General features: G+C 47.3%; 1 protein-coding gene and 1 long non-coding RNA gene across 4 annotated transcripts in view; one reads left to right on the top strand and one right to left on the bottom strand.

Moving 5' to 3' along the window:
• KHDRBS3 (KH RNA binding domain containing, signal transduction associated 3) overlaps window positions 1-11,753 on the bottom strand; it is a 186,213-nt gene extending 174,460 nt beyond the window's left edge. The window contains exon 1 of one of the 3 annotated variants that reach the window (XR_005025924.2): window positions 11,219-11,753. Coding sequence is in view for 2 of the 3 variants with exons in the window: in XM_036890536.2 (XP_036746431.1) it covers window positions 11,219-11,306 (88 nt within the window). In the remaining variant the exon portion in view is untranslated. Of the gene's footprint in view, window positions 1-10,272; window positions 10,295-11,218 lie in introns of those variants that run through there. The other 2 variants (XM_036890536.2, XM_036890537.2) reach the window with 2 other exon arrangements.
• A 4,392-nt stretch (window positions 11,754-16,145) lies between these two features.
• On the top strand, window positions 16,146-17,072 carry LOC130682794 (uncharacterized). The gene is made up of 2 exons (XR_008996118.1): window positions 16,146-16,693; window positions 16,918-17,072. It is a non-coding gene; the product is annotated as an uncharacterized LOC130682794 (long non-coding RNA).
• Window positions 17,073-22,707: the final 5,635 nt, after the last annotated feature.

Below are 22,707 nucleotides of genomic sequence, written 5' to 3' on the forward strand. Positions count from 1 at the left end.
TGCCTAAAGCAATCTACAGATTCAATGCAATTCCTATGAAAATACCAACAGCATTCTTTAACGAATTGGAACAAATAGTTCTAAAATGCATATGGAACCACAAAAGACCCCAAATAGCCAAAGCAATCCTGAGAAGGAAGAATAAAGCTGGAGAGATTATGCTCCCCAACTTCAAGCTCTACTACAAAGGCACTGTAATCAAAACAATTTGGTACTGGCACAAAAACAGACCCACAGACCAATGGAACAGACTAGAGAGCCCTGATATAAACCCAACCATATATGGTCAATTAATATATGATAAAGGAGCCATGGACATACAATGGGGAAATGACAGCCTTTTCAACAGTTGGTGCTGGCACAACTGGACAGCTACATGCAAGAGAATGAAACTGGATTATTGTTTAACCCCATACACAAAAATAAACTTGAAATGGATCAAAGACCTGAATGTAAGTCATGAAACCATAAAACTCTTAGAAGACAACATAGGGAAAAATCTCCTGAATATAAGCATGAGCAACTTCTTCATGAACATATCTCCTTAAGCAAGGAAAACAAAAGCAAAAAGGAACTCATGGGACTACATCAAACTAAAAAGTTTCTGTACCACAAAGGACACCATCAGCAGAACAAAATGGCATCCTACAGTATGGGAGAATATATTGGTAAATGACATAACCGACAATGGGTTAACATACAAAATATATAAAGAACTCACACGCCTCAACACCCAAAAAGCAAATAACCTGATCAAAAATTGGGCAGAGGATATGAAGAGACACTTCTCCAAAGAAGAAATTCAGATGGCCAACAGACACATGAAAAGATGCTCTACATCACTAACCATCAGGGAAATGCAAATTAAAACCACAATGAGATATCATCTCACACCAGTAAGGATGGCCAGCAAAAAGACTAAGAACAACAAATGCTGGTGAGGATGTGGAGAAAGTGGAACCCTCCTTCACTGCTGGTGGGAATGTAAGCTATTTCAAGCATTGTGGAAAGCAATATGAAGGTCCCTCAAAAACTAAAAATAGAAATACCATTTGACCTGGGAATCCCACTCCTTGGAATTTACCAAAGTATACAACTTCTCAGATTCAAAAAGACATATGCACCCCTATGTTTATCGCAGCACTATTTACAATAGCCAAGAAATGGAAGCAGCCTAAGTGTCCATCAGTAGATGAATGGATAAAGATGTGGTACATATACACAATGGAATATTACTCATCCTACCATTTGCAACAACATTGATGGAGCTGGAGGATATTAAGCTCAGTGAAATAAGCCAGGCGGAGAAAGACAAGTGCCAAATGATTTCCCTCATTTGTGGAGTATAACAGTGAAGCAAAACTGAAGAAACAAAACAGCAGCAGACTCAGAGACTCCAAGAAGGGACTAGTGGTTACCAAAGGGGAGGGGTGGGGGAGGGAGGGAGGGAGAAGGGGATTGAGGGGAATTATGTTTAGTACACATGGTGTGGGGGATCATGGGGAGAACAGTGTGGCACAGAGAAGGCACATAGTGGATCTGTGGCATCTTGCTGCACTGATGGGCAGTGACTGCATTGGGGTATGGGTGGGGACTTGATAATGTGGGTGAAGGTAGTAACCACATTGTTTTTTCATGTGAAACCGTCATAAGAGTGTATATCAATCATACCTTAATAAAAAAATTTTTTAAAAAGCAAATAATACAAATACGTATTTGCAAAGAAAAAATAAAATAAAATAAAGAAGAGGACAAACAGCTACAATGCACCATGACAAGTAGGAATATGAAGACGTACGGCAACCCACGAGGTGAACTAATGACCGGCACACACGCACGCCCAGGGCTCTCCCTGCCTGCAGTGCTTTTGGCACCCAGCTGCTTCCTCCTTCAAAAAGTGCTCAAGAAAGCTCATCGTGATCTGGGATCGGCTAGAGATCCTTCTCTGAGCCCCTAAAACCTCTACACAACCTTCTATGATAGCACTAAACACACTCTTAAAATTAATCTCTCTACACGTGTCTCCCCCAGGATTACAAATTCCTTGATAAAAAATGAAAGCGATGATGATGATGGTGATCAATGCACCAACAAGGAAATCCTCTGCCAGGCATGACAAGGAACTCTCCAAAAATAATTCATTCAAATGCCATGACAACACCAAAGGGGCTTTTTAAATTACCATTGTGCAGTCATAGCAACTGAGGCTAAGAGGGGTTCATGTATCCAAGGCTGTGACACAAAGAAGTGGCAGAGCTGACATGTGAACTCATTTGTCTGACTTAAAACTGTGTCCTTAACTATTCTTTTTTACCAAATAGTCTGAATCTTATTTTGGTATCTTTTCTAATTAGCTGTGGCATGCACATGTTAAGCAAACAAAAGGTGAGAAGAATTTTTTTTAAGTATTTTGCTTCTGTTTGTATTTGCTGAGCACCCCCAATCTGAAAGCAAGGGACGGAGGAAGCACAGGTGGAAGGAGAAAGCCAGCCCTACAGAAATAACCAGCAGATCACCCCCTACTCTGGTAGATAACCAAGAGCTGATGTAGGAACAGACATCAAACATCACATCTGAGGAAGGGATAGATAAATGTGTAATAATCTCATATTAGAAATAACAAATATATTCTGTATGTTAAAAATGTATAGTGAAACTATACAAAGATAAAATCACTGTCATTCCACCCTAATGACCTAAAAGGCAGGCATTCCTGCCGCGTGTGGCTCAGGGAAACCGGGCTCAGAGAAGTAACTGGCTCAGAACACACAGTTCAACATAGTAATGCAGATGACTCAACAAACAGTTGAATCAATGAATAAAATCAAAGAAGCCTCAGTATACATTTTTTAAGTCCTATGGATTCAATCCAGTACCCAGCTCTGCTGAAGTCACTAAACATGGAATCAAATGTCGAGGCTGTGTCCCAGGCTTTGCACCTGGTGCTGACAGCCCCTCAGCCTACTCCCATCAGCAGACGGCAGGAGGGAGGGGGACTCTTCACCCTGGCTGCCGAGGTGCGTGTTACTACTGTGTGCTTCCCCCCACGATCAAAGACCTTAACTCCATACTCCGGTGTAAGTAACTGTCAGGACGATGGTTTCCCCCCAAAGAAATAAACACATTACAGTGTCAGCAGCCATAAATCAGACTATCTTAACACTTCACTTGGAAAAGTTTTCAATTCAAAGCTTTTGGACTATTTTTCCTTTAGAGCATAGTAAGCCCTATAATGTATTAGCTGTATCATCTTGAACAAGTTATATATCCCTCTAACCTCCGTTTCTTTATCTGCAGAATGAGAACAACACAACGATTTCACGAAGCGGTCACCAGGATTAAAGGAAATAATGTGTGAAAAAGAACCTAGCAACAGTGCCTGGCACTCCTCGGGCACTCAATAAATGGTGGCTACAAGACAAAATCAAGTCGTTTTCTGCAAATAGTGGTTAGAGAGCGTGCCTCAAAATATCAGAAATATGAACAATTAATATGTGAAAATCAAAGGCAATGCAAGCGGGCGGATTCATTGAGACAGTTCAGGAGTAGCTTCTGGTGTGGACGGCAAGGCAACCTCGCTATGTGGAGGGCCATCTAGTGGACGAAGAGCAGAGCACAAGCGGCACAAATACTGAAGCCGATGAAGGAAAAATGACTGTGAAATGTGCCCCTCCCCCTCTCCGTTGTAATTCCTCGTGGGAGCGTGGACCAACAGTGGCCTCACGTGCAAGATTTATATCAGAGAGAGATTAAAAGGGGTGCTCTCACATACTCATGCTCTTTATCATACGAGGGAAGACATCAATAAAATGCCAGGATCACCTTTTAAACCTTAAAATAGCAACAGAAGCTGATACGTGAAAAATGATGGAAACGTAAAAAATTATGGAAATTTACAGCTAGCCAATTCAGAGTAAGATATCCTGTACTGTGGAGAGAGGCTGTGGGGTGTCCAGACACGTTCTAAGAGTTGCCATCCTAAAACTGTTTACGGAAGCTTCATTTGTCAATTTAAGCTTCAAGTGTTGCATCTCAAATAGCATAGTAAAATCATCAGAGCTCCCGCTAATTTTGCAAAAAAGTTTCTCGAAGAATGAGTTTCTCCTTTGATATTGCCAGGAATGGAAAGCTAAAATCATCCTAATTATATGGAATTAACCTAAGAAATGAAACTAGATGATTTATGTATTAGTATTTTGTGCCTTATGTCTGGAAAGTAATGCCAATATCATATCCATCTCAGTGCATTCTGTAAAAAAAAAGCAGATAATGTTTATCAAGCATATATTTATTGTTACATTCTACTTACTTCATGTCAAAAAAAAACAACTCTTAAAAAGGAAGCATTAAGTCCCTGATTTTACAGCTGCACAACTGAGGCTCTTAGAAATTAAGTAATGGTGCTTACAGCCTAGAAAGTTCTCACCTTCCATAATTACATGGCTCCTTCCCTGGTTAACTAATGTCATTTCCCATGTAAATGCCACCCACCAGACTTTCCATGTTGCCACTGGTCAGGAAGTCCCTGCCCCATTTTGTCACACCACTGTACAGCATGCAGTCTGCCTGCCCACAGATCACCAGGCAATTAATTTTAAAAGTTGCACAAAGAGAATTTCCCACAGAAGTCAAACATGAAAGTCCAGCCACAGTGAAAGCATTCACCTCCACCCGGTGCTCACAGGTAAACAGTACAGTGTCCTGGAGGAGGGCAGATAAGGATGTGAATCCTTGTTTACCACTTATTAGCTGTCTAACCTTAGGCAAACTGACCTTCATGCCCTGTTTTCTCACCTGTAAAATAAGGTCAATCTATTTATTCTTTTAACACTGTCAGAAGAATTAAATGAAACAATACACATGAAGCAACTGAGAGAAAGTGATAACTACTATTGTTGGTGACTCAAGACAAATATATTCAAATATACCCCCACTTCAGAGAGCCCAAACCATGGTCTACGGGAATATGGAATATGTTGTTGAATGTTTTTAGAGCCTATTTTTAGAGGATGGAGAATTTCTAAACATACCATGAAATGACTATATATCCCTCACATTATACTTCCAACCAATTGTTTCTGTGATAGAATATTAAAATACAAAGAGCTCTGTGACTCTAACAGGGTCCTTCAAGAAACACAAGAGTTCTACCAAGAATTTGACTTATTATATTTCTATACAGAAAGTTTTCATATTTTCTCCTTAACCAGTGAAATGTATGTGATTAAGAATCCTTACCTTAAATGCCTACTGAAGACTAAAAAGTATTGCTGGAAAACATAGGAAAAAGTGAACTTGCCTTTTTGGTAAAACACATTTTTGGGAACCTCTTTTAAAAATTCATCACCACCAAAGGAAAGTCTTTTACTACAATGAAACTTACTTAAAAACAAGTTCTGTCCTTGGATCTCTGCCCTTCAAGTAACCTATGAAAATGCTACCGACCTGATTTTAAATCTCACTAACTACTTAAAGCTGCGCATCTTGACTGGGCAAGTTACTTGAAGTGTTTGAGAGCAGATGCCTCATTTGAAAAAACAAAGGAAGCAGGCAGGGGGTGAAGCCGCCTGCGTGGAAGACCGTGTGCGCATCAGAGAGAACGCACGGGCAGCACCTGGCACAGAGGCCCTCGGTTGGCAGCTTGCAGCATGATCGGTATCCCAATGCTGAAGGACAGTCCTCGGCGTCCACTTTTTTCAGTATAGAATACAAACGATTCCATCTTCACTCCATGGGAAGGACACAGCACGCAAAACGGTCTTGTGGCAAAGCTGCCGGCAGCCGGACCTGCAGTCTCAGGGGCTGTGCCGCTTCAGGAGGCCGGCTGGCACTGGCATTGCAGCCGACTCCTTCTGGTAGGGAGGCCTCTCTGGCATGGGACAGGGGCGGGCACACTTCTGGGTGTAGCCCGAGTAAGAAGCCCATTTGGGGGTTCGGGGGAGGAGAGCTAGTTGGACTAGAGTGCAGGGGCTTACTACATCCCCGAGGAGAGAAGGCAAGCACAGAAAAATCAGACCAAAGCAGGCCTGGTGACACCTCTCCTTGTCCCGCAGAGCAGGACCCCTTCAAAAGCGCTGGGATGTGGAGGGTGCTGGACGCGGCATTTCAATGGGAACGTTTTCCGGGTCTGATCCGTGGCGCTGCCAGAGAGCTCAGCCCCACCCCAATGCAGGTGCCCCAAGAGGCAGAGAGCAAAGCCAGGCTGCAAACACACTTCCTCATTCTTCTGTCTTTATGAAAACAAACACACACTGAAATGAAGATTGAGTTGAAGACTGGAGTTTACAAGAGCGACGTAGCAGGAATTATGTGAGCCGCTGCACCCACACTAGGCAGGATGGAGGACCAGGCCCGGCCTCCCGAGAAGCCCTCACCTCCCCAGGGAGGTGGACCCAAGTACTGCAGGATGGCATCTGACCAGCGGGGAGCTGAGCACCAGCTGCTCTGGGACACAAAACAATGGGCCACCTAACCCACGTGGGGGGAGGATGTGGCCAGAGGACACACCTTGGAGCAGAAATCTGCATAGAAAAGTGGATCCTTTTGGTCCCAACACAGGGTAGAGAGAACCAACTGCACTTACTGAGGCCCGGGGTCCACCTTCCTTCTGGACCATCACAGCTGGACTCTCACATCGCTGCCGGTCGGTGTGGTGTGGTCAAAGAACAAGGTATGTAGAGAACAAAGCTTGAACCTTCCCTCAGACACTTTTAAATATGTCCCCTGGGATAAGTCACTGTAGCTGTTGGGAGTCTCAAGTTTCTACGACTGAAAAATTGGGCCAGTAACCTCTACAATTCTAGGCTGTTACCAATACTGAGATGACAGACATAATCGGGCACAAAGAAGTGCCTTGAAAACATCCCTAGGCTGAGTTAGATCTAAACCATCTAGTCACTAAATATCTCAAAAAGATGGTAGAAAGGCTGATGAGACATTCCTCAGGAAAGAAGACAGCACTGATAAACTTAGAACTCATTCTCAAACTAGTGCGGGGGAGAGCAGGAGTGTGTCAAGAGCAGAGACACCCTGTGCCTCTCTGCCTCCAGGACCCAGTGCAAATACCTGGCAAACACCTCCTCAACACGGATGTTACCAAGGTTCAGACACCAAAACACTGTAACTTACCATCACTGGGTCACTTTGCATCACAGCACACTAGAGAAAAGTCAGAAAAGGTTTATCTACAAATGTGAGTCATGACATCCATTTTCTTAAGAAAAAACACAAAAACTGATACTCCTAAGAAAGACAATTAAAAACTAAATAACCATACTCTCCTCTGGATAAAGCAGAGAATCACACACTGCAGCATGAAGACACCACACCTGAAGAGAATTCTGCAATTTTAATTCTTGTTCTTTCTTACTTTACAGATCTAACAACATTCAAGCAAATCAAAAATATCTTCTAAAAAGTGCCTCCAAAAGTGAAACTTTAAGCCATTGGGTTTTGTTGAACAAAAGGACGCATATGGGGAAAAGTCATGATCCTCCCTTTACACATTTTTACCTCTCACAAGTGTCCTAAGTAACGGTAAAAAGCCTAATATTAGAGAAATTGATGTAATATGAAAAATATTTATTTTGAAATACCTAAAAAGGACTTTATCAATCTGGACACAAATAGACCACCTTAATCTTGAATCCTTTGCTCCACTTCCTTGTGTAACCAACCACTAAATGTAACTTGGCAGTGAACCAGCCACCAATCCATATATTATATCAGATAATTAAAAATACAGGGTTATGTAATCTTATTTAATGGTTACTTGGCTTGGATTGAAAACCATGCAAAGAAATACCAGAGAGCTGGATTAAATTATGATGCGTAAAACATTTCTGAAGATGTTTTTTAGTAGAGTCAGCACATCCCCTACTTGCAAATATAATACAAGACAAGGAATGCTACTTTCATCTCCAATTAACCGCCTTGGCAAGAAGCTGCAATGTCAACTCACTCTGTAGGCCCTCGTGTGCATGGGGGGAAGGGAGTAATATCAGTTTTAACACCAAGTAAACATTACCCATTACTTTCAGTAGAGAAACAAAAGTATTTAATATTTGTAGAGTGGGGAAAAGGAGAAACAGTTATCCTGCAAAAATTAAAATAAGTCAGTAACTAATGCCCATAATAACACACAAGCCCGGAGAAAGTATAAAAGCCAACCTGTACAAGCACGTGTCCTGATGCCATTCCAGCTCAAGTTCTTTCTTAAAAATTATTAGAAAAAAAGTATTTCAGCTAGGAAGTTGATCTCTGCTTACAAATACTGAATTTTTTAAAAGTGAAAACACCTCACTTATAAACTATTTCATTACTGTAATGTTGATTACTGAAGTAATACATTGGTCACAGGAGGGTTTTAATTCAACAGCGCCTCTTGGGCTGAGCATTAAAATCCTATAGGATAAATCTACCATGTATGTTTGTTTCTTCAATGACCACTAGACAAGGATAGAAAGAAACTTTTTTAAAAAATCAAGATAAGTCAATCAGAGGCAAACATATTAATTACAGTGATTTCCACAGGGTTTTTAATTAGCATATGCAAAATGTTTTGTTCCATCTTTCCCAGAAGGCATAAGCAACAGTCACGATGGCCTTAGAGACAGAATACCTGAGACAAAATTAAATCTCAGTTGCCTACAAGCTGACAGAGCTGGGGTCCTCAGATCCCTTCCCTGAAAAATAGTTGGACACCAGTGTCTGCCTCACAAGGTGCAAGCATGAGAATGGAACTAGATAGCCTGTGCTGTAAAGAACCTTGGAAACTTTAATACTGTGCAAACATAAGGTAGTTAGCATTTGAAGATGTTTACCATAAAATGTATCTATTACATGCCACTCCACAATAAAATAAAGATTGGCACCATTGGCCCATCATTGCTCTACAATCTAGTGCCAGAATACTGCTTCTAGAATCAAGACTCAGAATAACCTAAAAAGTACTTTCCTTGAGAAGCAAATACTAAAAAATATAGCTAAGTAAGAATAAAGGTGCTTTTCTACAGCCAATAACAAGGTCATCATTTCAAAATCAAACCTTTCTAATAACCATTGAAATTCAGATATAAGACACTGTTTTGGAAATGCACTTGTTAATTTGGAGTTACATAACAGAGTATAATTAATATATTAAATGATAGGCATTTGCATTCTGGTTATCAGCCTAAGATGTAAGGGAAAAACATTTTAGTGTAAAGTAATCTAAATTAACATTAGTAAGAACATCTGAACACCTCTTTCTTCCTTCATGTAACTGTTCAATGCAAGAAATGTACTTGTTATAAGAATTTTTTATGGAAAAGTAAGGTAAACAGGTTTAACATATTTTAAAAAATGGCAACACTGTCCAATATCTGTTTCAAGTAACTGGAAGTGTTTAACACTAGTAAAAACCTAGAAACCAAAATAATTTATGTATTAGCAACATAGTACTATGGCAACATGGCACAGAAAAATAATTCTGACTTTTAACATAACTCTTTACACTTTCAGTTAAACTGTTCCCTTAATTGAGTACAACATAACTTTGATTCAGCTTTATTAAGAAAAAATGCACTTGATTCCACAGTACAGAATATTTCTAACGCCATTGATCTCACACAATGTACAAAGAAATTTCTTTCACACATGACAGCCCAGCAGGCAACAAAAGATATATGTAAATCATAAAGAGCAAGAAGCACAAACCTAACTGTAGAACTGTTCAGAAGAGCCTGAAAATAAAACTTAACATTTTCACCCTGATTTAAGAATGCATGCCGGCCATCACTTTCTCACAAGCCCATCTTATTAAAGAAATAAAAATAAACCTGCAATTAAAATGGGAGAGCTCTGTAAACTGCCTTCTGTTCCACAATTCAAACAAGCTTCAATTCTTGGAGACAGGGAGTCTCTCCACCACCACCGTCAGTTGAAAACACACACACACCCTACTCTGAAGAAATGGCTGCAAATACCGGCGGGCGCTGTTTTAAAATATAGATATCTATATACAAACAGAATATGTCTGCCTCATCTTTCACTTCCAATAAGAGAGCCAGGACCGGCATTAAGATCAGCAGACCCGATTTAACTTGGGAACCCCAGACCGTCACAGCACAGTGATTCACGCGAAAGGGAACACATCTGCCCAGACAATGTTCCCACCACCAACCAAAGGAAAAGCAGACCAGTAGCCCCAAACCCATCTCTATGTGAAGCACGTATTCCAGATACGGGAAGAAGTGAGGACTGCTCTTGGGAAGAAAGGCAGGCTTCATTTACCGTCCATCCCAGATGATTACTCAGGAAGCTGAGGAGAAACAACCAGAAACGCTGTCCTGGGTAGGCAAGCCTCCATATGCGCCTGGATCCCGCGTCCTGTCCTTCCCAGGACTGCTCACACCTGGAGCTGGAGTGCTACTGAAATGGCACCGGACAGCCAGCCCCCGGTGAGGGCGACCCAGCCAGAGCTTCCAGAAGAGAGGACGGGCGAGCCCAAACAGGGCTCTTGGGTGGGCCTCCTCCCGGCTAACCCCTCCGAGGGCCAGCCTGCAAGGCTTGGCATGAGTCGCCCACCCCCAGAGAGCGCGGCTAGAGCCTGCACATGAGAGAAAAGGAGGGATGGCAGCGGAACTGGGCTCTCTCACTAGGACCACTGTGTCCTCCTCTTCTAAGGGGCTGCGGGGCTGCTCCCAAGCCTCCTCCGAGGGCTCGAACTTCACTAACAATCAGAGCACCTGTTCCCTTCACCTCCTCTGCATCTGATCCCCTCAAACGCTTCCATCTTCCTCCAGCTCTTTCTCCAGCTTCTCACACAAAGCCAACACACTAGTTCTGAGTCCCCCACACTCTCCTCTACAAAGAGGTAATTGCACCCCCGCCTCTCCAAAGCCCCCAGATGTCCGCTGTCCGCCACCCAGAAGTTTCCCCTGGGTACCCTGGAGACCCAGATTCCCATCAGGTCCCATCCGAACGCCCGGCCCCTTCTTCCTTCCCTCCCCGGTCTCCCAGATGCACACGTCGGGCTTTCCCCAGGTGTCGCCTCTTCTCCCAGCCCACCCAAATGCCCCCAAACTGCTCCCCGGGACCCCCCGGCTCCCCGCGGTCTCTGTCCAGCCACCCCCGGCCCGCCTCCGCGCAGCCCGCCTTTCTGCCGGCTCCCGCCCGGCCCCCAACGGCCCCCAACGGCCGCGGGCGACAGCGAACGGGCGGCCGGCGCGCGCCTCACCTTGGCTCACCAGCCGTAGCGCGTGCGTGAAGGACGGGTCCAGGGAGTCCTTCTCGGCCATCAGCTCTGGCAGGTACTTCTCCTCCATGCTCGCCGGCCGCCCGGGCCCGGGACGCGGACTCGGCGAGGGCGCGCGGCGGCGGCGGCCCCGCAAGCCCAGACCCCGCCCGCGCCCCAGCTGCGCGGAACCCGGGCCGGACGCCGCGGCCGGGGCGCGCCGGAGCCAACCCCGGAGGGCGGCCCGGCGGCGGCGGCGGCGGCGCGGGGCGCGCACCGGCCGCGCAGCCCCGGTCCCTTGGGGGTGGCCGCCCAGTGCCCCGCGCTGGCAGCCGCTGCTGCCCGGACGCGGTCCCGGCGCGCCCGCACGGGGCCGAGGAGAGGCGGACGCGGGCCGGCGCAGGCCGGCGGGCGGGCGGCGCGGGGGGCGAGCCTGACGCGGTCCCGGGCGAGCCCCGCCAGCCAGCGCCCAGCTCGGCCCCGACCCGCACGCCGCACGGCTCCCCGCGCGCTCTGAGCCGCCCGGCGGAGCGCCCGGCGCCGCCGCCCGCGCCCCGCCCCGCCCGCCGCGCCTGCGCGCTGGGCCCGGGCCCCGCCCCGCCCTCCCGTCTCCGCGGCGCGCCGCCTCGTGGGGCCGCTCGGCCTGCGCCGCGGTCCTCGGCGAGGGCGTTCTGGGCGCCTACCGCCTGCCGCGCGCCCCCCTCCAGCCCCGGGCGCTGGGGGAGCTCCCCGACGCGGTCACAGCATCGTCGGGAGCAGAGACCGGGAAACTAAGGCCCAGAGAGGTCAGGCGGCTCGCCCAAGGTCACCCAGCGAGCGGTCCTGGGAGGAGGGCTGCGCGCTCTGCCCCCGGGGCCGAGGCCGGCAGAGACAGGGGACTGGGAGGGGAGCCCGGACCGCCGCCGCGGGCCCTGGGAAAGGCAGCGGGACGACCGTCCTGCCCCGTAAGGCTCCCAGGACTTCCCTAACTTATTTCGCCTTGCTGTCTGCTCCTATTGGCAAGGTAGTGGCGCGGGCGCGCGGCCCTTCCTGGGCGCCTCCGAGCTCCAACCCCGACACTCTGGGTGCCGAGGTCGATTACATAAAAGTGGCGCGTGCCCTTCAGAGCGTCTCTTCTCCCATAAACCGGCTGTGCCTGGGTGCGGGGGAGGGTGCTGGGCGCACGTGGGCGCTGATGTCCTCTGTCCCTCTCCTCCCCTCTTCCCCAAAAAGCCCTCGGCCCAGGCCGGTTTTAAGTTTCCCAAGAATGTGGAGCAAATATTCCCCCAGCAGGCAAGGACTACCGAGTCTGTCCTGCCAAACCGCCACCTCAAGTCCTGGTTCGGTGCCACCTTCCCTGTACAATGTTCCAAGACCCCAGGCAAAGCTGTTCCGTGCTGTGTCCTCCAGCACTGATGGGCCTTCAAAGAGCTGCAATTCTGGCCTCATCAGACCGTGAGCATCTCAGGGGCAGGGCTGGAGTTATGTTTGAAGGGAGGGTCCCCAGCACCTGGTGCACTGGGGCAGGTGTGGGTGCACCACAAATGTTTGCTGAAGGAATAAGCCAGGGGCACCCACTCCCCTGGCCTGCTGCTTAGAGCTGAATCTCCCTCCCAGTCCCCCGTGAGTTCCATGGAGGCCACACCAGAAATGCTGAGGTTGGAAATCACGGAGCTTGGAGCTATTCTTGGTACCAGCCCCCAGACCCAGATGCGCTCAGCACCCATCCCCTGCTCCACCCTAGACTGGCCAGGCTCTTAGCTAAGGTGCGGTTTCAGGGCCTTAGCAAGAATCCTCTTCAGGGCTCTCTTCCATCAAATCCCCAAGAGTCAGTCCAATGAGGCAGTAAGTATGTGGCCTCTGGGACCAGACAGCCTGGAGTTGGAATCGTGGTTCTGCTGCTCACTAGCTGTGTATCTTGAGCAAGTGACCTCTCTGTGCCTGCTTCCTTACCTGTAAAGTAGAAATGATAATAGAACCTCTTGCCTAAGAATCATGAAGATTAAACATGTCAACTCATAATGAAATCCCACAACAGTCTCCAGCACATTGTAAATATTTATCTGGTCTTTGTTGTTGTTGTTGTTGTTGTTGTTGACCTCTGCATGACTGCTCTCCCTGTCTCCTGGACCTCTCCTTCCCCTCAAGTTGTAGCTCCTGGGGGGGGCTGGGGGGAGCACTAAGCAAACAACGCCCTGTGACATCCTCGCCGCAGGACAGTGCTTTGCCCCAGGAGACTGAAGGACCTGGGGTGGCAGGGCTCTACTTCTGACCCTGGGCCCAGACTGGGGCTGCTAGGACAGCAAGGCACATGGCCATAGTCCCAGTTCCTCCCTGACTTGCTGGGAGGAATAGATAATTAACCTATCTGAGCTTCGGAGACCACATCTCCAAAACCTGGTTATGCCCACAGTGCTGAAGGGCAAAAGGAAGGATTCATGCAGAAATGTCTCCTGTAGCATCAAAATGGGACACACATACCTCTGACTTATATTCCTGCATCACAGGACTTACATTCTAGGGCATGACTTCCTGACAGCAACTTTGAAAGGGAGGAGAGGAAAGGAGGAGGACAGTGTCTGGGACATGGATGAGCCTCAGGGGAGGAGAATGGGATCCAGATGCTCAACTGCCCCCTTACCATGTGGTCTTACTCTCTCCTCTCCATTCAGACCTTCAATGCCAGTGGCAGTCCAAGCCTTGAGTAATTGCTGTTTTTATTAAGCATTTACTCAGGGCCAGGCACTATTCCAGGGAATCTGTATGCACTATTTTCAGTTCTCTCAACACCCTGCATGGAAGATAATACTTACCACCACTTACAAATGAGAAAGCTGAGGCTCAGAGCTGTTTGACACTTTGCCTAAGTCCTACAGCTGTCAGTAAGGGGTCCCCAGCCCAGCAAACTCTAAAGTCTGCTCCTCCTCCCTGACTGCTCTGCCCCCCCAGGTAGCAGTCTGTGATGCTCGGGACTGGCTCCATCCCTCCTGCCATCAGAACAGTTGGCAAAGAAATCACACCGGCAGCTGGGGAGGAGGGCTGTACACCGGGAAGCTGACAGCAATGGCGCGAATCTTCTGCTCCAGACCCTCCTGAGCACAGAACCTTCCAAGAGGGCAGGTGCCCAGCACCATGAGTGTCCATGTGGGGTCCTCCAGAGAGAAAGAGATGAATGTCTCTGTGAGATGCTCAGAAAATTATCCCCACCCACCAAGCTGTCTGTGGGACACCTCCATGCCTTGCTGCAGACTGCTGGGCCTCATGAGATGGCCATCCTGTAGCACTAACCCTCAGATCCCCTTGAAGATGAGAAAATCTGATCTTGGGAAAGGTTGTGATATTTTGCAAGCAGCTACAGGTAGTACTGACACTTGGATATTCTGACTTCCAAGCCAAAGATCTCTCCAGGCACACACCAGTACTGACTGAGCACATACCATAGGCAGGGACTTCTCTGGGTACAGGGAGTAGCCACAGACAAAACAGACTTCAAAGTCACTTCAGGCTGGGGCCCTAGAGCCACTTAACGCCACCTGTATAGTTCACATCTGCTGGGACTGGGGGCCCTAAACTGAAGTAAGAAACCCTGGTTGCTATTTCTCCTTACATCCATAGGTCAGGGATTCCCCTCTCAGCCCCAGAGACAAAGGGACACTTCCCAAACCAATATCACCCAGTGTCACCCAGAGTTGCTGGGCCATCTCAAGAACTCTCTGCACCCACAGCAAGTTGCTCCAATCCCAGCCAGCCACCACCGTGGTCAGGTCTGGCAGAATCCCCCATCCCACCCAGTCACCACCCCCAGTCCGAGAGAGAGATGGCCAAGCACTCCCCAGCTTTTGTGACACTAAGTGTGGGTCAGTCACTGCCTCAGCAACTTGCTGGGCAGAGGACCCAAATGTGGGGAGTGCATCTATGAGGCCATTATCAGGTTTGGACTGGACTGCTGCGTGCACTACAGGCTTCCTGTTCCTGTAGAGAAAGCTAAGCCCTGTCCCACTTAACCATTTACTGCCATGCCACGCGTGGTGAAGCCACAGTCGCACCGAGAGCCGGAGAGACCTCAGTTTGAAGCCCAGCTCTCCTGCTTACTAGCTGTGTGATCTTGAGGCAGCGATTCCATGTCCCTGAACATGCAGAGGAAATACCTACTTCCCAGGATGGTTGCAAGGTTTAAAAAGAAGCATGAAGCTGTCATAGGCACTAAATGACAGCATTTGAAGTTCTGCCTCCCTCTCCTCTCAGCTCCACAGGCACCGTTCATGATTCTGGGCACACTTGACACTGTGACACCGCCACGGCTTCTGTGCCCAGCCAGATAGCCAGTTCACAGCGAGTCCATCTCTCTTGAAACTCTGTCCCCTAACAGCACCACTTCCCTGCTACCTGAGACAAATGAGTTTGTCATGTAAGACAAGCACCAAAAGATGGCACAGGCTTACCTAGAAATCAGTTGTTTGTGTGTCAGGGAGAAAGACACCAGGAATGTCCTCTCTGACCCCTAACTCCAGTCGGTTGCAGCAGAAAATGCACTGTTAAACCTCAGGTGTGACTGAAAAGGCCTAACACCTGTGGGAGGGGATGGGTACTCCTGGAAGTCGGGAGCCTTCACTGAGTTCTAAGCCATTATAGACCAGGAATGCCCCTGGGGACCGGGCGCTCTGTAGAGGTGCTCTCCCACTTTCCACAGCCCGCCTCTCAGTGTATGACTTACAGCTGGAAGGAGCCTCAGAAACCAGCTAGCTCCCAGGTCACTGTTGTAGGAAGATGAAGAAGCTGTTGCCCAGAACATTTAAGTGACCCCACAGTAGTAAATGGAGAGCTGGACCCGCACACACTCCGCCTGTGTCTAGGATGGATGGAATCAGACCTCTCAGCCAGGCCACACTGCTGAACACACCTATCTTGTCTCTGCACCCATGCTGCCTAAAAGTCTATTTCCTCCTCTCACCAGCCCACTGTCTTCTCACCAAGGAGCCATCCTGGGCTGTCTTAAGCAGCTTGTAAAACCATAGTATTGCGCACACACCCCCTCGTGGCCAAGTGTGGAAATGCATGCCCCAAAAAGAGCGGGTTGAAAGATTAATACCCACCTGGGTTGGAGCTGGTTGCCACCGAAAAGGAATCTCAATAGGATCTTAACTCCTTACAAGGAAAGGAGAGTGCAGTGCGATCTTAGGTGAAAGAGAGTGAAAAGGGGATAGAGTAAAGAAAAAGGAAGGGGAAAAAATGGGTGGGGGGAGAAAAAGAAGGCAGAGTAGAATGCAAAAAAAGGAAGAGAAAAAGAATAGGAGAGAGCAAGAAAATGAGAAGCTTGAAGGAGAAATGCTTCTGTAAGCCAAGCCTTTCTCTAGTTCAAAGATAAACACTCAAGAAAATAGCAAGACTTGGCACGGCCAGTGTCGGCTGCTGCCCTGAAGCACAGCCAGGTGGGTACTGACGAACCAGGCATAAGAGAGGACAGGGATCCCACGGTTGACTCCATCACTGCCTGACTTGGTAATCTTCAAAATCCCAGTCTTTCTTCGTCTCTATTTCTGAGCTTGTAAAAGGGTAGCTAATAGCAGTTGTTCTCTTCCTGTTTTATTGAGATCTGATGAGAACAATAAAGATTTGCTGAGAAAACCCGGAAAAGTGCTCTGAGTTCCCAGATAAAACCATCATAGAAATGTGTTTTATTATTTTCCTCCATGCGGTGACAGCCCTCTATCCTCTGCTTCCAGGATAAAAGGTGATGTGAGATGCCGGACTGCCAAAGCACTTGCTATATTTCAACGCATCAAGTTATCATGACCTCCGGTGCTTTGTAAGATGATTTGAAGGGCACTGTTGAAAATGTAAAACATTATTGCCACAGCAGTAAAAATATCCATGTCCATCTTCTAACCCACTCTTTCTTGTCAGTATGCATAGAGATACACACAAAACAATTCTGTCCACATTAGCTGAATACTTTACCACAAAACTGCACACGTCTGTGTTCAACAAAATAATCACAGAATATTTCTGGAAGTGTCAAGTTATTTCTGGAAGTGTCAAGTGTCTGAACAGCTACCAAGGGGGTGATGACATTTTTAGGGTCCACTGCAAAAGTGAAAACACAGCAAGATCACACATAAAAATGCCAACTTGTGCTTCTACCTTTCTGTAATTAAAAAAAGAAGAGATAATCTTAACAAAAAATGACTGTGGAAGAGAAATAGATGTAAAGTTGAAGCTGTAAATTGGTATATATTAAATAACATGAGAAAACATTTCTTCTCAGAGCAAAAGTGTACTTTGGTCAGTAATCCGTCTGTGGTCTTCCAAAGTGCCTCTGTGGATTTCATCCTCTGGGTTCTGTGTAGCACGGCACAGCCTTCCCACAACTCTCAGACCTCATCACCACCCTGTCCGGACTTATCCTGGGGTGATACGTAACACCTCAAAATCCCTTACTTGCTGCTAATGGGGGAGAGTTGGGGACAAGGTATACTTCAGCAAACTTAACGGACTCAATCCAGCTCTGGTGGTAGCTGGTACATGGGGAATTTCCAGTTTCCTCTGGCAAATCTTATTCCGCAAACAATTCTCTCTGGTCTTCCTAGCCACATGTACTGGTAACTTGTCTGCAAATTGCAATGACTCAGAGTACAAACCGTAGCGATCCATGCACAGCTCTACTTGGTAAGGGACCCTTGAGCATGGAACAGTAGAAGTCACCAGCTAAGGAGCCACTCACAGCAGAGCGCCTAACCCTCATCAGCCGAGTGCCTCTTGCAAAGCAGCCTCTTCTGGCTTTGCTCTCCCCACTTGTGAAATGAAGGCAATATCACTCTCCACAGACAATTTCTGTAAGATCTTCATGAGATAAATATATGTAAAGTGCCTAGCACAGAGCCTGGCACTTAACAGGCTCAGAATGGGTGGAGTATCCATAGAATCACAAATATAATTTTAAATTTTCTAGCAGCCATATTAACAAGGTGAAGAGAGATGGGTAAGGTTCATTTTAATAAGACAGGTTATTTAATACATACCCGAAATAGTATTTCAAGAATTTGCAACAATGAAGTCAATAATTTTAAAATACCATGAAATACTTTGCATTCTTTATTGTATTATACTAAGTCTTTGAAATCCAGTGTGTAGTTTGCGTCTATAGTGTATCTCGTCTAGATGGAAAATTTTCAAAACCATTAAAGTAAAATGTGGTCCTATTGAAACTATAAAGTGTGTTTAAAGGAAAAATATCTTAAACTGCTTCCATTTTAAAACTTAAACTCAATTAGTTGAAATTATATAATATTACCACCAGTTCTTCACTAATGTTGCCCCAAATCAAGTGCTCATTAGCCACAAGTGACTAGTGGCTGTGGTATGGGCAGTGCAGGTCAGAAGAAGAGATTCAGGGACATGGAGCAGAAAACCCAACTAACAGTGCTCGATCAAATCGATATGTCCTTGTCCCACCCCACGTGACGTCCAAAACAGGCTGCCTGGAAGTGGTGCATTGGCTGTGAGATGTTGTACTGGGCGCCTTTGATCTTTCTGCTTCCTGCACCTTCAGGTGGCAGGCTGAGTTGCCCACATTCCACCTCTGGCATCTGACCTCATTCCAGGCAGGAAAAGAGGGGGAGAGAAAGGGCTAAAGGGAAAATGACCGTCACCTGTTGAGTTGGCTCAGCTGTTAAGGAACTTTCTAGGAAACCCCATCTAATGGTTTTTGCGGCAGTACCATTCCCCAGAACTCACACACAGCCACCCTTATTTGCCCAGGGCGGAGATGGTAAATGTAGTGTTTCCCCTGGGCACACTGCCACCTCCAACTTACGTGGACTTCCTCAGTAAGGAATGGGAGACAATGGATATTTGGTGGGCAGGTGGCAGCTCCCATCAGAAGGGGCGTCTGTAGCTGTCGTTACTAATACTACCAAACTCCAAGAGGCACTCACAAAAAATCCTTAAAGAAGTAAAATAAAATAATGGAGGGTAGGAATTTCTTCCTTTACTCTGTTAGGGTAGATAAATAGAAGGTTTTGAGCATCTGAGCAGGAACAAAGTATATGATGGGACTTAGGAGTGGTGGCTCCCTGTCCTCAGGAAAAGGAAAATTGGCCCAGAAGCCACTGCCCCATGCTTCTACCCAAGAAATACCTGGGCCTAGTTCAATTTCAGCACCGCTCAGCATAGCAGTTGAGATCACAACCTAAAGAGCCAGCTTCTCTCTAGCTGTGTGAGCTTGAGCTAGTTACCTAACATCTCTGTGCCTGTTTCCTCACTTGTAGAAAGGGAATTACAATGACACCTACCTGACCAGATTGAAATTAGTCATGAGGATGAAATTAGATTTTTTAAATGTGCTTACAACAGGGCCAGGCACATAGTATGTGCACTTTTTAAAGGTCTCTTAAATGCAACAAGTTCAGCTCTGTAAATAAATTCTGACCAATCAAGTTCTTTATGGTTCAGCACTGGTCTCAGACACTGTTCTCCCTTGACAGCTGAAAGCAGATCAAAACTGTGTTTGTCTGTCAGGGGAAAAAAAAGGAAAGAAAATGCTTAAGTCAGCAAAATCAAGAGGTCCATTGATGGACACACGTCACCGAGATCCACTGACTGGCATTCTACAGGCTGAGATCTGCAGCCCGAGAATACTTTGACTGGTTATCTTGTGGACAAAACAAAGCCCTGCCAACACTTCCCAACCACCACCAAGAGAGTCAGCAAACAGGAAACGAAGTTCCTACTCCTTCCCCTACTAGCTGGGACCTCTGGCTTCCTCAAGCCAGTCCACCTTCCTTTGAGCCTTCATCTCCTCATCTGTGAAATGGGGATAATAATTCCTACATCGAACATTCCTTCAGGCGTACAACAGTCACTCAGGAAATGGAAATGGTTTCCTCTGACCTTGTGACTTTGAACGTCTACGAACAACCAAGTCTGGGAGATAACCAGTTTGGGAGACAGCCTGGCACCGACGGCACTGGCTAAGGAAGGGTGAGCAAATGGGACCCCAAGTGGGCAGCAGAGCTGTCTTTCTTAACTAAGCAGTACACAAGGCTGCCTCTTGCCTGTGCTAACCAGAAGAAGCCTCTCTTGTTTTCCTTTGAATGAAAGGAGGGCTGATAACTTCAGAGATGGAGTGGGAAGAACAGACACTTTGGAACCCAACTTTTCAGCTCCCAGCTGAGTGATAGACTTTTTAACAAGTGACTCAACTTCTCTTTTCTTTCTTTTTAGCATTAAAAAGTCCTTTAATTTCTGAAAAGTCAGGACCACTGACAACCTGTCTAAGCCTCCATTTCCCCAGCAATAAATACCTCCCTTATAGGAATATTGAGATTGATTAACGAATATTATGGACCTAAACACAGTAGTGGCTTAGGAAATGGGAACTGTTACAGTAAGTACATCTCCCTCTTGAAACAAAATTAGGCTTCTCATCAAGGCAAAAAGACTGTATAAAGTGGATACTAAAAAGTATCCACAGAAATTGCTTCTTTCACTGATGATTTATTTTCTAGATTTCCTGAAATACAGGGAGGAATCAAACATTATACTCCAAAGAAATGCCACTTCTGCTAAAAAAAACTGTTAAGCTTTAATGACATGAGGATAATTTACTTCAAGTAAAGTCCAAACAGATGCTCAAATATGGAGAAGTTGCTTCTAAACAGGTCTTTAAAATTAGCTGAGACTCTTGAGACTGTGTTGGGGCCAGTGTAGTTAGTCATTGAATAGTTTCCCCAAGGTGTCAAGTTTGTACTTACAACAGACCCCTCAAATCAGCCTAAGAGCCCTTAAGTAAGGCATCTCTGATTAAAGGATTGTTGTAGTTTTGTTTTGCATTTGCATCTTTGCCTTTCATAAACTCATTGTCCCTTCTCTTACAAACAGCTTTCATCTTGTTTTTCTTTCCAAGTCCCCAATCTTGGTCCGTGACTCCATCTCACTGAACGGCCTCTCCATCATTCCAGAAGCCCAGAAGCTGCTGCCCCGCTCCAGCCCCCACAGTGACTCTGACAGCAGTTCCTGTGGATCTCCCCGCCTCCATGTCTCCCGTCCCCGCCCCCTTCTCTCTCCCCTTCCTGTCTTCCCCAACCTACTCACTGGACCCCTGCCCTCTGGCTCCTCCTGCCCATTAGCTGCGCTGCACCCAGACTGATCCTTGAAAATGCAAGGTCTGTCATGTCCTCCTTGCTGCAAACCTGTCAGTGGTCTCCATTGCTACTGGTTGAGGTGAAGGCCAGAATCCTTTATTCAGCCAACAAGGTCTATGTGATTTGGCCCTGCCTCCTCTTCCAGCCCCTTCTCCAGCAAAGTCTTGGGGTTTGGGGAGTGTGCCATGAGTTAACTGAATGGCGTCTCCGTTACCTACAGTGGCTCCCTTGGCCTCTGACTCTGAGTGCCGCCCAGCTGCCAGCATTCCCTCTCCCCTCTCCCCTCCTTGCGCTCAGAACCTCGCAGCCCCGCTGTGGCCCGCCTCTTTCCTTGGAGGCAGCAGAGGCTGTATAGGTTCAAGTTCTCAAGACGGCTGGACAGGGGACAGGAGGCCTGGGGAGGCAGCACCCTGTCCACAGGCAGAGGCAGTCCCGGGCTTCCTCAGCCTGCTCCCCGTGGCCTGGTCCCGGGCGTGGGGGCCCCTCCGCAGGGGCCTTCTCCTGTGTCCTCAGGCTACCTCTGTCTACCAGGCCGAATCCTACTCTTGATTAATGTGCATCCCTTTCGGGAAGGCCCTGGGTTACTGCAGAGGACCACGTTCTGAAGGGATCTGGAAGAATCAGCCACATGCAGCCCTAGACGTGCACTCATGACAGACTTGCCTTTTGGAGGGGCCTGAAACTGTGCCTCGTCCCTCCCTTCCTGCTCCCCTTCTCTCCTTCCTTCATCTCCTTCGGTGCTTTGCACAGCCCTGGGGACTTGCTAAATTGGCAAGTCCTGACAACCCTGGACAAGGCGAGGGAGACGAAGGAGCGAGAAATGATTCCAGTGACTCTGGCAGGAGGGAATCGCACTATTTCTTCACAGCTGGAGGTAGCATCTGAATAATCTCTGAATCACAGCAGTAGTTTTCCTGAGGAAGCCGGGCTTTCTCAAACAAGGATCGGGACACATTTCTGAAGAGGAAGCTGGAGAGATACGAAGAGGCCAAAACATTGGGATGACCAGGGCTGAGTCGGGGGGTAGTTGAAATTCACATTTGGGCAGCACCTTCCTTTGTCACAGATAAAGAAACTGAGGCCAAAGGTCATTCAATTTCTAAGCCCTTGGAGGCCCCGAACTAAATGGTGAAACTTCCCTTCTGAGAAAACGAGATCCCGTCGGCCTCGCCAGGCCCCCTTAGTCCGTGTGACTGACCTCTGGAGCTTCGGTCTGCATGTGACCGCGACTGCTCATCACATTCCGTAGCCCGTCGCAGACTCTGACCTTCTCCTGTTCATGTCATCACGATGCGACTGTCTGTTCACAAGTCCCTGGCGCCCTGAGCTGTGCGCTTGTCACGGTTTGTCTGTTCCGTGCTTGCGCCCCAG

The sequence above is a fragment of the Manis pentadactyla genome, chromosome 3 (assembly GCF_030020395.1).
Source record: "Manis pentadactyla isolate mManPen7 chromosome 3, mManPen7.hap1, whole genome shotgun sequence".
NCBI classification, from domain to species: Eukaryota; Metazoa; Chordata; class Mammalia; order Pholidota; family Manidae; genus Manis; species Manis pentadactyla.